General features: G+C 37.9%; 2 protein-coding genes and 1 long non-coding RNA gene across 5 annotated transcripts in view; 2 read left to right on the top strand and 1 right to left on the bottom strand.

Moving 5' to 3' along the window:
- The window catches only part of LOC146598088 (uncharacterized), a 36,946-nt gene extending 23,229 nt beyond the window's left edge, over positions 1-13,717 (bottom strand). For both annotated transcript variants that reach the window (XR_014895313.1, XR_014895314.1), the window contains exons 1-2: positions 13,505-13,717; positions 2,708-2,804 (exon numbers count right to left, since the gene is read on the bottom strand). This is a non-coding gene — a long non-coding RNA (uncharacterized LOC146598088). The remainder of the gene's footprint in view (positions 1-2,707; positions 2,805-13,504) is intronic.
- On the top strand, positions 7,395-8,583 carry PTH (parathyroid hormone). Its single transcript, XM_085300786.1, has 2 exons — positions 7,395-7,489; positions 8,310-8,583. The coding sequence occupies exons 1-2, from the start codon at positions 7,404-7,406 to the stop codon at positions 8,581-8,583; spliced, it is 360 nt and encodes a 119-aa protein (XP_085156912.1). The 5' UTR covers positions 7,395-7,403.
- A 182-nt stretch (positions 13,718-13,899) lies between the features above and the next one.
- The window catches only part of BTBD10 (BTB domain containing 10), a 28,807-nt gene continuing 28,701 nt past the window's right edge, over positions 13,900-14,005 (top strand). For both annotated transcript variants that reach the window (XM_085300833.1, XM_085300831.1), the window contains exon 1: positions 13,900-13,988. The gene's annotated coding sequence lies outside the window, so the exon portion shown is untranslated. The remainder of the gene's footprint in view (positions 13,989-14,005) is intronic.

The following is a 14,005-nucleotide window of genomic DNA, read 5'->3' as shown; positions in this document are numbered from 1 at the left end:
AAATGTCATCATTTGTTTGTAATCTGAACTTGTCATTCCCATGAGATTTCATCAAGGTCCAGATTGCTTACTAGGACATTATCTGCTCATCTGCAGTGACTGCAAAAAATATGGGAATATGAACTTGAAATGTCTTTTCAGTAGAAAGAACAAGAAAATACGTGGTTGCCTGCATAAAACATGCAGACCTTCTTTGTTCCATCCTGTATGGTCCTGAGTCTTGTAAGACCACTCTATGTAAAATTAACACATTCACTCTTACTGTGGTTTTGTTAGGTCAAATCAGATATTTAATATGTATCTACTGCTCTCCAGCTCTCACTTTTAGGATGAAATGAATACTGATATTTAACTACTTAAATTTTTGTTAGTAGATTAATTAATTGTTTTTAAAATAATTTATTTTACAGGTTGTACATGCCTGTGCCTCTGTGTGCAGATACATTCTCAGGAAAGAGTTCCTGAATCCTGAAGTCTTGAGTGAGGTACTTAATCCATGAAAAGGGGGAAGGCTTTAGACTCACTCCTATCCCCCAGCGTTACAGGCATTTCTCCTGGAGATTACTTGTGTGCCTAAAATTCGTCTCCTTGGGTGGCTGGTCAGGGATTCCATGTCAGTTTCAAGGATGACAAAATAAGAACATGAGCCCTCAGTAGCGCTACCACTACATTGCACGTTGAAAGGGAATTCAAGCCTGCACAAAGTATTTAGAGCAAGCAACAGGCCAGTACACAATCTGACCTATATATGAGTGTGTGTGTGTGTGTGTGTGTGTGTGTATACATATATACATATTTATTTCAATTTACTATCAATCCCAAGATTCTGCTGATCCAACAGTGGTTTTGAATACTATACCAGCCTGCTATTTACTGAAAAAGGTCATAAATGCATTTGTAAGGTACTATATTATTCATTATCACAATATATTCAGCAAAACATTGACAATATAGAGTTTCAGTGTCATGAGAGCTAATACTCCACTGAGCAATTATTGACTGTACAATGATTTACCAGAACTTTAAAATCTGAAGAAACATCTAGGTTTTCATATGCAATTCTATGAACATTTACACATCAAGTCCATTCATAACACCTACCTGTCCTTTAAAAATGTGTCAGTATGTATGTGTTGAAAATAAACAAGGCTTTTCTTATTGTTTCTGATACAAAATAGCATTGTTGTTGCTGACCACTGAAAAATGTCTCTGTAGAGAATAAGATGTACTTCATCTTCATGACTTTCCTTAACAGCCATTGTAGCATTCCTCCAGGCTGTTCTGGGCTGTTTCATCAAGCTTTAGATTCTTCTCATGAGAGAGAGATGAGGTAAGCAGGGCTCTCCATTTAGGCTTCAAAACAGCCATGTAATGCTATATGAAACTCTATGCAGCCAAGGTGTAGGGTGGCATGCAGAGAGCAAACACTCACACATTCATGATCATATCATCAAAACATGGCATGTTCATGATAGGTCATCAGAGAAAATCCATGATAAATGGGATATCTCTGTTATCTTTTAACTTGGATATATCAAAGTCAAGGAAAAAAAAACAAAAGAAAAAAACAGACATCCATTCAGACACCATATGTGATTCATTTAATCACTGAAAACTCTAGAAATAATCCGGATCACAGTTATCATTATAGCGTCTAGTTTAACTAACTATGTAAGTAAGTGTACTTAAAAACAGGTGATTGGGATTAGAATCAAACAGCTTTTGTTTTCTCTCTGATCTTCTCAGTGATGTTTGCATTTAACTTGTCTTTCCCTAAATGTCCATGAAACATATAAACAAACAACACCACTATTTATTTTTCTCACAAAGAAATCAAGGAGATTCATGAATATTGTGATTCTCAGATGAAGGATGTAACTGAAGAAATATATACTGGTAAGCAATTATTTCCAAACTCACATTTACCAGTAGCTGCTAAAAACACATTGTATCAAGCAGATCGGGCACATAATGAAATTGTGTTGTGCTATGTTTTGATTTTCATATAAGGCCATTTGTTGTTTTCCATCTAATTGGAACTTGGCATGTGATCGAAGCTTCATCTAGTTGCAGGAACCCAATGAACACCTGAGGATATCCCACATTACTTACATAAATTACCAAACATGTTGCTGTGGTATTTGAAAAGCCACAAATCTTGTCAATCAAGTGAAGATCTGAAGAGTTTACTGACTGTCACKTTGGATCTTCATTGTGTCAAGGCAGAAACATTCCTCGGACACATTTAGAAAGGTTGCCTCACCAGTCATCCACTGTGTYACCAATTACTTTGTTCCCTTGCTCAATGATCTACTAATACTGTGCTAGCTACAGTTCTGGTTASAATGAAGTCTATCTGGAACTGCTGGCTGAAATAAGCAAAATGGCAGAAGTCTGATTTTATAAATAACATGGAAATAATCTGACTTCAGTACTTAAACCTTAACTCAAATTTATAGGATTAAGATCTCTACAGGAATATTAATACACCAGATTATGCAATTAATTTGTGAAAACTATGCTCTAGTCACTTAGGGTATAATACTAGAAAGTACTCTGTCATCTAACCATAATCCAGTAATATATCTCAGGTTGTGTTTAGTTTAGAGATGCATTACAGTCATTTTTCCTGACAGAATGGAGAGAATATAAGATGGAGGTTGTACAGAATTCAGTATTTTCAGAATATTTTGTTTTATTCACTTACCTGGCTGTAAAATCTGTCTAATTGCTTCCAACTTGTTTTCAGCCCTGGAATCTGATTACATTCAATGGCACAAATTCAAAGCAAGGTGGCATGCCTCCTGCAAACAAAGCAGCACAGAGATTTTTTCATGCACAGTTGGTTAAAGCATCTACTCAATCTATAAGGGAAGGTCAGGGAAGAGTATTTCTATAACTGATCAAGGAAAAGGCTTTTCAGAGGAAAAGGCTGTGGTCAGCTCTTCTCTCCCACACAAGGATTCCAGTATTTTCAATTTTCACCCTTCTCCTTCAGAAGTACCATTTCCTTGTTTGATGTCTACAGCTATAGTGCCTGATGTCATAGATTAGCTATTATCATAATACAATCGGGAGTATACCACTATATTGTCTCACTTCAAGTACAGCATTCCTTGGTTTTAGGTGATGATTAACGAGAACTCTCCCTAGCCTGAGAGAGTTGACTAACACACTTGAAGAAATAATCACAAATTTGAACCAGTCTTCCAAGCATTATTACATTTCAACCCACATCTCATAAAAAGTTACCCATCTCTCCCTCTTCCAAAGGAAAAGAAAATTCAGTATTGGTAATGCAACACAAAAACCAATTGTTTGCAATCAGTCTCAGAATCAGTCTCCTTTGTCTGGTAGATACCTGAAACATATAATGGTTTGTGGTTTCTGGACTGTTCTATTCAGTTATATCCACTGCATTGGCTCATTCATCGCCTGCAGTTTTCAGAATTTCAGAAACTCAGAATCCACTGTGTTTTTCTTCCTTCTGTTCCCAGAGAAACAAAAATGTCCCCTATAGATCTGTTCTCTTCTGTGGGCACCTTACTGGCAGAGGATATTTTCATAAGAGACTCCTCCTCCTATCTAACAGCATTTCAGCAAGGGTTGGCACTGGTTTCCTGCTTTCTGCTGTTCCATTAAGCACTGCCCAAAAGGGATCTGAATTTGTTAAAAGGATGCTTAAGAAAGAGAAAATTTTGAATCTGAACATTAATCTCCATCTTTCTTAAGCATCTTCTGAAAAAGCTCAATACTACTTTCTACTTTCACTGACCATTGGACAGTGGATACATTGTGTTTAAATAAAAATGTTCACAATTACAGTATTTCATAAAAGAATGGCATTCATTTTGTTCATTATCTGTCATTCCTACATTTGATACACCATGTTCAGCAAATACAGATGACACATACAGGATAAGGTATTAGCAGCTGTATTTTCAAATAATAACACTTCCAGGTATCAGGTGTAATAAACCAAAACAAATTTTCTGCATATACAAATGAATTATGCCAATTTGGAACTGTAATTTAAGGTTTTTGTACTTACTATCATAGGCCCTTTTTACTGAAAAACATTGGGGTATATATTTCATATTTTTACTATTTTCTGTATATTCTCTCATCTGAAGCAAATAGCACAGTTCTAATTTGTCTTCCGCACAGTTCTAATTTGTCTTCCATATTCTTCCACACACAAAAACGTCTTTCACATATCAAGTTTAGTAATCTTTGTTTGACATTTAAAGAGTAACTAATTTTGCATCTTTGAATAAAAATGATATTGAATAAGAAATCCTCTTTCAACAGGAGCATAAAGACTGGGTAGGCAGCAAACAAGCTAGCTAAAATTACATCTTTTTTAAGGGCAGCTACTGTAACAGACTATATTTGTATGAAGCTAGCAGAGTATTTAGAATTACAAGATCATACTCTTGGGTTTTCTCTATCTCAGTTTTATTCAAAGCCCTGGAACGGGGTCTCTCCTCAGGATTTACATATGAGTTGCAAGGGATGCAACTACTACTAAGAAATTAACCTCAGCAACCCAGATCTGCTAATACTCATTTTGCATCCACTGCTAAAGGCTTATTGCCACTTTTTGCTATCAGTTGCTCTCAGTTTATATGAAAACATATTTTTATATAGACACTAGAGTTTATAATGCTTAGCCTTTAGTTAAGGTTTTGCTGTTATATGCTAGAGGTTCCAAATGGCTGCCCAGCCTTTGCAAGAGCACTTCCTTGAGGCCTTGCTTTGAAGATTTTGTTTATGTTTATTATTGTTGAATCTAAAAAATGGTGCCTTTCTTTACCCATTGTGTAGCGATTTTTCAAATCCTTTCCTGGCATTCGGGTGTACACCATACATTTTATTTACTAAAGCCTTTAGGTTAGCATTGCTAGCAGCCAGATCAGATATAAATCTCCTAGCAAAATCCCATAAACCTCTGTATGTTTTCTCTGTGTGTAGGTGGAAGCACATTGACAACTGACATATATCCTGTGATGTATCACACAGGAAACCATCTCTATCCTGTTTTCTTGAAATCATTTAAATGAGTAGTTTCTTTACTTCTTAGTTTACTGTTTACTGAGAGAATCATGAGCTCTTTTCAGAACTTTATGGAGCCTCTGGTTATAATAGTCTTTCCTTTCCCCATGAGAATACTGCCTGGGTAAATGAATATTATAAAAAGTATCTTCTATCTCTTTGTGAAATACTACAATACAACATTATCTAAACAATGTTTCTGGTAAAGCAATGATAGCTTCCAATAGTGTACTAAAGTGTGCAGATGTAAACTTTTTTTTTTCTTCTTCTTTTTTTTCTGGAGAAACATGCTGGAACCCAGAAGAAACATATAGGAAAAGTATCTGGCAGCCAAAAATACTCTTTCTTCATACATAGAGGAAGTATTGCTGATTTACACACGTTTAATTTCTTAGAATGTAGGCAAAGAGTTCTATATTTCTTTTCCAAAATTAATAAAGCACTAATTTATATCACAGCCTCTTCAAATGCCTCTCTTATATCTGGCTTGTCTGAGCAATTCAGGGATATTCACAGGCATATATGACAGAATAGTGAGAGTCTAGCACTATATTTTAAAAACTTTTTCAGTATCACCAGCTATTCATTAAAAACACCTTGGAAATGATCCTCTATCATTTAGAAGGGCAGATACTGGGGTGTCTGCCCTTCCTCAGTATATTCTTTCTCAAAGAAACCTAGTATCCGATCTCAAATGACTACTTTCACTTCCCATAACTATTACAAATTATTAGCCTTTCAGTATTTTGTTTTAAGCTTATATTTATAGATCACTAACCCCACTGCATAATCTTAAATTCTACCTGTCTGCATTTAACATGACAAATCTTTCTTTGCAAATCTTTACTATAGCTTCAGAGATCATGTTAGCCTGTGCGCAAAGCTATGCATAATAGGGAATCTGAATTTAAAAGTTCAACTTGTTCACAGTTATCCAGAATACTTTCTTTTTGCTGAGACCTTTCTTTTCTCTGTAAATGCCCAATTAACAAAAGCATCTGAGGGTGGGTACATGAGGGTCAGGAGGGTGTGTGTCAAGAGTGACATCAACTGAGACAATAAAAGGGCTTCTAAGTTACTTAGAAGCTCTATTTTAAAGTTACATTTAAGGGGTTCACTAGACCAATTCAGTAGTCTTTAAATATACTTGACATCAAGGGACAGTCAGCTGCTGACATACTCAGACCAGAAATCTGTTTAAGATAGTATCTGGTAAGTATACTTTTTTATTTCCAAGTTTTCTAGAAGATTGATTTAATCATTGATTCATTACTCAGCTTTTACTTTAGCTTCTTTTCTGACTATCTAAAAAAGGAATATAAGTAAGATTAAATTATTCTATTATCTGAACCAGATTTGTGAAATGAAAAAATCTGAGAAAGTGAATTAGAAATATCTTAAGTGAATTCAACTCTTCAATTCATAATAYTGAATTAGATGGACTGCTAGGAGCATAACTATATTCTCATGTAAGATATTATGCTTTTTGTCCTGTATAAAATACTGAAAAAAAATAGCACTATGGAGTTCTGTATTTATTATGTCTCCATTATTCTGTTACAAATTGTATAAGTTATAACAAAAAGATGTCTTTTCTGGCTGTCAATACTGAAAATCCAAATTGCAAACTGAAATTTGGGCTGTTTTATTTCTGCCTGTTGCAGCATCATCAGTACTAAGTATTCTCCAGGTATATCCCAAGTGACAGTTTGGCTGATGATACACTGAGCAGAGTAGAATTAACACTGGCAATGCAGTATTAATACCGAAAAATGGGAGGCTCAGTTCTGATTTCTCTTATGCAACTCAGTGGGGAATAACATGACTCAGTAGAGTTATGCCACCATGCAAGAATTGTGAAGAACAGTGTCCAGTTGTTCATACTAGAGAATATGGAACTCAGTGACACACCAGAAGTAGATAAAAGAAAAAAAATCATCTGCATAGTTATATACAAGTATTTTAACATACTTGGAGAGTATCAAGTATAAATGATTTCTAAATGCTAATAATTTTATTGCAAGGACACGGTGTTTTGCACCCAAGTATCTCAGTGATGTGTAGAGATATGCTGATGATGCAGGACAACTGAGGTTGACAGAAGTTCTTAAGAGTTGCCTAAGAAATTACAGTAAGTTGTTCACAAAATTAACATTAAAAATAAAGTCTAATTATTCCCTGTCTAAATTTCCTTGCTCTAACACATTCCACGAGAAAAATACTTTTCAATAACACTTTTCTGATGTCTTTAACTTTTTTTATAAACTAAATTTCTTTTAAGTTATTTAAACAGAAATTATTTGAAATACACATTCACATATCTATTCACTTCTATATTTATAGGCAAAATGACTTCTATACAAAATCTGGCCAAGACTGCAATAATTTTTTACGCCATTTGTTTTTTTACGAAGTGCGATGGACGACCAATGATGTAAGTACATTATTAAACCCTGCTGAAGTTTGAAGGATGATTTTAGCTGTTGGTGAGAAAATGGTCAATTTGTCTGTCTGCATAGAATTTTATGTGTTTGTGAGTCCTCCTGTCCCCACTTTTGAACCCTTTGGCCACTTTAAGCCAAACTCGCCCAATTCTGTCTTTATGCATAACTGTAGAGATCTCAAATACACTTAGTTCTTACGCATTTTTTGAAAAATAAGCAGCTGAGTACAGGAAAAAAAAACACATAAGCATGTCCCTAGCTGTATAAGTTGTATCCCTTACTGAACACTTGGTGGTCTACACAGGAGCCCTAGTTTTGGGAGAATCTTTAGCTGAGACTCACACTTGTTTATACACTAATATCAGTTAGCCTTGAGAGACAAATCCACAGGAAATCGTGCTTCCTAAGCCATAGTGTTCACAGAAAACTGCCTTTGAATAAGTGCCATCATTTTATTATGGATATTACTGATAACTGATTACTGTTATCTATTATCATGTAAGCCCTGAGCTCAACTACAACAGCAAAAATAAGTGATAAACTTACTGTAGCCAAACACTGTTGCATAACAGAATTACTTCACATTTTTTTGCTTCCTTCTCACTAATAAATCCATTACCTTTAATATATCATCATCCACCTTCCTTCTCTTCTCCAGATGTCATGCTAGCCCTTACAAATTAGAAAGATAGGTTCTACAGCTCCGTACTGCAGTGCCATCCAAAAGTTCCCAAAAATGGTTTTTGTGTGAAGTTTAAGAATTCAAGGAGGGCCATGATGAGCCTCTATCTTTTCCTTCCTTTTGTACAGGAAAAGATCAGTGAGTGAGATGCAATTAATGCATAATCTTGGAGAACATCGACATGCTGTGGAGAGACAGGACTGGCTGCAGATGAAATTGCAGGACGTGCACAGTGCCCTCGAGGATGATAGGACCCAGAGGCCTCGAAACAAGGATGATATTGTCTTGGGGGAGATTAGGAGTCGGAGATTGCTCCCTGAGCATTTGCGGGCAACAATGCAGAAGAAATCCATCGATCTGGATAAAGCTTACATGGATGTACTCATCAAAACAAAACCATAATGAAAAGAGCCAGAGCATTTTGTCTGTCCAAGTAAGCATGTGTCTGTAGATCACTGATCAAGTAGGGCATTTTATTATTATTTATTCAAATTACAATAAGGATTAAAGGCTCCATTCAAGTTTATAGCCCCATCGAGTTAGGTATTTCACAACCAAATAATAAAAGGTAATTGCAGCCCACCCATGACCCTCACTGCTAATTTCTTTTAGCAGTCTTTCTATCTGGGTATCTTTCAAATGGCTTTTACATCTTATAAATTTCAATTTCAAACATAAAATTAAAAAAAAGAGGGTTGAAAAAGCATTTAAGATCAGTTCTATTACTCTTATACAGAGAATACTTGTATGTAATCTCTCTGTCTACTTAACCTGATAATGAAAAATGAATAAATGCAGCAGAACTTGTCCCCGGAATAGGGCATAATTTTGCCTATTGTCAAACTGTATAACTTTGTACTAAAGAAAACATGTGAATCTAGATTCACATTTATTTTAGGAAGAAGGCCAAAAATTATGTGAGCTTCAATTACGTAGGAAAAACTGCAAGATATCAATTTAAGATAAACAAGAGCAAACATAAGAAATTAAAGTAGGAAGGCAAAGCTTAAGATTAAAGTTGAATGGGATAGAATTAAAATAAGTTCTGCAAGAAATATAAGAATGAAATTAAGCAAAATACTGAAATGAAGGGATGGTTTGATTACCCTTCCCTCTTCTGAAATGTAACAATCTACAATTAATTGCAGAAATAGTTCTCTCATAAATAAAGTTCCTCATTTTCTTATTGTCATGAGACTTTTAAAACAAATTTTAACTTGTCAAGTCTCTGGGATGAGAACCATTGACCTGCAGAAAATAACACAATGAAGAGGAACCATAAGCTACAATACACAAAAACTCTAAACAGGATTCAAAAAGAACTGGATGTAAGTATGCAGAAAAAATCCATTATGATAACCACAATATTGAAAAAAAAGGAGAACAGTAAATACAAAACTGTTTCGAATGATATATATAGATATGTGCTTAGCACCCTCAACCATTTCTGAATAATAAGGACATTTTCTTAGTAGGATTAACGGCTGTTTCCTCCAAAATGGTCATTGACAGAGCTCAAATCTTAGAAAACTGCTGTTCTAAGCCAAAGTGTCTATATGCATGTTTCCAGATTTCTTCTTATTTGTGTGATGTTCAGCACACTTTCGGGAACCTAGTGAAAACCCCATAAATAATTACAAATACAAATGCAGTCTGCTGGAGTCTAGAAAGGTACTTGTAACTAGTGGACATAGTTCATAATCATAGTGGACTAGTTCATAATCTTGGCTATACTTTTACTAACGTAAAGGCCCTGATGCTGCAAGTAGATGATATGCCTGTGCACACTTGTGTGCCCACATGCAGGCAAGAATTCCACGTCATGTGTCTATTTGTAGGATTGAGGCCTTAAAGTGCACTTTCTATTTATTCTTTTATCAGATGTTTGTGCTAACTTAAAGGAATTACACTGCATTTTGTACCTATGTCTCACTTACATATTACTAAATAAAGTGGACCAAAGCTCTTGGACATTATTTTAAAGCATAATAACTGACGGACTTGTTACTACACTGATACAATTTAGCCTGGGCAAAATAAAATGGCTTAGTAAGTATAACATGGCAATAGGTAGTAAAATGACAATGAATGCAGTTCTTACTTTTCCTTTTGTCACAGAATGAAACTGGTGGTTAAAATCAAAGGCTATCACCTAGCATAAATCCATTTATGTCCCCATACAATAACAACAAAGTTGCAGAAGCTATATAATCTTCAAGTGCCATATTCATAATCTCTTTCTTCTCGATCTAAACAAAGAACCCTGTCAGCTAAAGAATTCCCTTTTGTTCTTCCTAATCTTCAACTATCCAGTAGACGAAACAAATTTATACAAGTATTTTAAATTTCTGTACACTTGGAAAGATACCCTTTGCTGAAAAAGGGCTTGAGCATCAAAGACAGATGAAGCACCACTGAACATGATGAACTTAGCAATATAGCCATAGACAAACTATGCTCAGCATTGTTTCATTCATGGCTAAACCCACTGTCACTTTTTCTGCATACAGTATGACTCTTCAGAAGGGCTAAGACAGCACAGTGGCAGACAAATAACAAGTATGATAAAGATACATGGAAGAATTAACCATATGGAGAGGTAAACAGTACTGTATACCTATCTTTCAAAGAGGACAGTGTAATAGAGACAAAGAATTGAGCTTGCATGTGGCTGAATACAGAAATTTCAGCTAGCATGAACCAAAATCTCATCTCCAGCCTTTGTCATTCAAAACACATTAAACAGTCTCAGACTCAAGTTTTTTCTCCCAAGGATGCCCTGGAATTTGCCTTAAGTCTATGCCAGGGTGAGTACTTTGATGTAAGCAACGTAAACACTGAATTTGCACTTCACAATGGACTCAGACATGCCTATGACTGCCATCAGAGACTTCTTATGTCTCCTGTTACAATGAGATAAGGTTAGAAAAACCTAAGAGGGTATCAAGTCCACATTGTTTTGCATGCACACAATCAGCCTTCCAAACATGGGCTTCTGCAGTGTCTCTAGAAGGCCTCCCTCCCTGAAGACTGTAGTCTCCATGCACGTGTCCTTGAAAGGCACAAACTCTTGTTTTCTGGTCTGAGACAGGCTTTTTGCCCTCAGAGAGCTATCCTGTGAAGATGCATCCCTATTGTAACACCTACTTTTATAATATTGTCTGAAAAAGAAACATAATCCTGTTTCTCATTCATGACTCATCATTGAAACAGCAAGTGCTAGTATCATCTTCAGGGGAAGTAGAAAAGCAGCATGCTTAAGAAACATGCAAATTAAGAAAGTCAAAATCAAGAAAACTAATAATTAAACTAGATAAATTGTAAGATCTGAAGGTAAAATCTGCTGCTAGTCATTTAATTACTGTTGATTTGGTTTTCTTAATTGCTTTTGATGTTGGCTGCTGTAAATACTGCTGTTAAGTATTGCTCAGATTAGAGTTAAACAGCATGTAACATTTGACTACTTGTCTAGTTAGCGTATTCACTGCTTTCGTAGGGGTTGTGTTGGCACACCACTGTTCTACTGGTGGATTTCCTAGAACTGCATGATTTGCCACTGTGACTATTGGTAAAGAAAGGAAAAATTATTTCAATGGATTCACATTTTGCTGCATATTGTAGTAAAGTTTCTGGCTTTCATAGGCCATTTAGTATTGTAAAGAGACAAATCCTTGCTCCGTTACCCTCTTTCCTTCCCTTCGCCCTCTGTCTTACATATGACTTGGTCTATTTAAGATTCCATGCCTGAAGCAGTCAGATCTATTAATGCATTGGATGAGGCCAAAGATTAACATTCATTGAAATTTTAGATTAATATGTAAGTGACCCCAAATGAGGAAGATACTCTGTAAGATACGTAAGAACCGCACAGCAGACATAGGTTACAGAGTYATAATCTCCGGAATTTCATAGCCACTTTATCAATTTTCTCCTCCAGTTTGATACTAACATTGCAAAATAAGTGATAGTAATGCATCTTCAAGTCTGACGATACCCGAACGTGGATTGTCACTCATGTTTCTGCAATGTTCCCATCCCCATCATCAGTATTACTTTGCTTGTATTACTCTACTAGTTGTATTACAAGTAATTGCTTATACAATGGTTAAGATGTCCATGACTGTGTCTAAAGGAGGCTCTGACATTTATATTTGTTTGTATTCAGATGTTTCCCTCTTCTTTTTTCTTTTCTTTTCCCTTTATGCTCTATCTTATTTTCTCAGATTTCCAAGAGTAACAATCGGCTAGAAATAGTTTCAGCCTCCAGAAAAAGAACTCCCAAAGCCAAGCTAGTGCAATTTAAGCACTTCAATTCAGAAGTGCAACCAATAATATCACTGTTTTCAATATTGTTTGTGTATTTTCTGCATTGATTTTTAATTAGAACCCTGTTTGAGGTGAAGAGACTCATTGACAGTGAATAGATTCATGTCTCCTCTTGCCTACATGCTTTCCCTAGGAGTTCTGGTCCAACAGTAGTGTAAAAAAGCACTTTCTGAAGTTCTGATATAAAAGATCCCCACAGAAGATGGCTAATCTCCACAGTGAATCTGCCCCAGAATATCCACTGTGCAACAGAACTGGCTTCCCACAACGCACAAAGGGGAATAGATCAATATTCAAATGTTTAGGCAGAGATTTGCTCTTTCTCTTCCTCCTCCCAAACTCTCCACTATTTTCAATTTGCTTTAATGTATATACTGTCTAGAGTTCTACGGACCTGAAAGTCAAGCTCTGCCTATATTTAATAATGATGATACAGAGAATACCTTTAGAAAAGAGATAAATGTTGCCTTTAAACCTGAATATAGCTAGGGCTCGGTATCAGTCTGTTCTCCCCCAAGGAGAAGTGCACAGGGCTCTGCAATCTACACAACTGCAGCACTTCAGTACTTGGAACGGAAGCTGCTTGTGATGTGGGACATATAATAGCTGTGCAGGGGATTAGGGAACGATAGCCGCATCTGCTATTATATTCCCAAATAGACTGCAGATTACATAGCCCCTATATAACCTAGAGCACTATACAATCCTAAAAATTACAGTCCTTGGATGAGGCAGGAGCTAGCCCAGATGAGCTAATCTTTGTGCCTTAACTCTCTGGCTTTTCCCCACTCGTGTGCCAGGCAGTGATGGATGGACGTGGAGAGGCCTGGACCCTGTCTACCGCCTGCTCTGAGGCACCTGTAACGGTCGTTCCTCACAGCCCCTGCGGGCAAACGCTGAGCGCTCTAGCAGAGAAGCAGCTGTCCGGTCACCAGCCCCTCAGAGTAGCTCCTGAGGGGAAACTGGAGCATCTTCCCTGTCTTTCCCACCTCTTTACCTCTCCGTGGCGGCAGGCGGGCGGCGCCGCTCGTCACGCCGGCGGGAGGCGCTCGCCCTCCAGCGCCTCAGGCCTGCGTCCTCGCCGCCCTGGCCGGCCGCAGGCGCTGCGGGGGCGCCCGGCCGCGGCCGTAGCAGTGGTCAAGGTCGAGAACGGGCCCGCGGCCGGGCCCGGGATCGGGGCTGGGGCCGGCACTGGGGCTGGGGCCGGGGACTCCCGAGGGCGGCGGCCCCCTCGGGCAGGCCCGGGCCGGCGCCGTCGCCATGGCGACGGCCGCCTGGGCGCGGCGGGACAGGCCCTAGCAACGGCGTCGGCCGCCGCCCCGCCCCCTCCCCTGCAAGTCTCGTGAGATCTGGGCGCCGCCGCTTCCTCCTTCGTGCGCGGCTGCGGCTCTCGCGAGAGGCGGCGGCGGCGGTTGCCGGGCCTGGGCGCTGGAGCCGGCAGCGGCGGTTGGCGGTGGCTGTGGCGCCGCGCGGGCGGGCGGGTGAGTGAGTGAGTGAG

Source organism: Rhea americana, unplaced genomic scaffold (genome assembly GCF_003343005.1).
Source record: "Rhea americana isolate MKP2758 unplaced genomic scaffold, rheAme1 scaffold_17, whole genome shotgun sequence".
NCBI classification, from domain to species: domain Eukaryota; kingdom Metazoa; phylum Chordata; class Aves; order Rheiformes; family Rheidae; genus Rhea; species Rhea americana.
The sequence above is the reverse complement of the archived record's forward strand: the minus strand, read 5'-3'. Positions and strand labels throughout refer to the sequence as shown.

Bases quoted from the DNA above. Each gene is read 5' to 3' on its own strand.
- PTH (XM_085300786.1), top strand. From the start codon at position 7,404: ATGACTTCTATACAAAATCTGGCCAAGACTGCAATAATTTTTTACGCC. The intron at 7,490-8,309 runs GTAAGTACATTA...CCTTTTGTACAG, and splicing joins TGCGATGGACGACCAATGAT to GAAAAGATCAGTGAGTGAGA.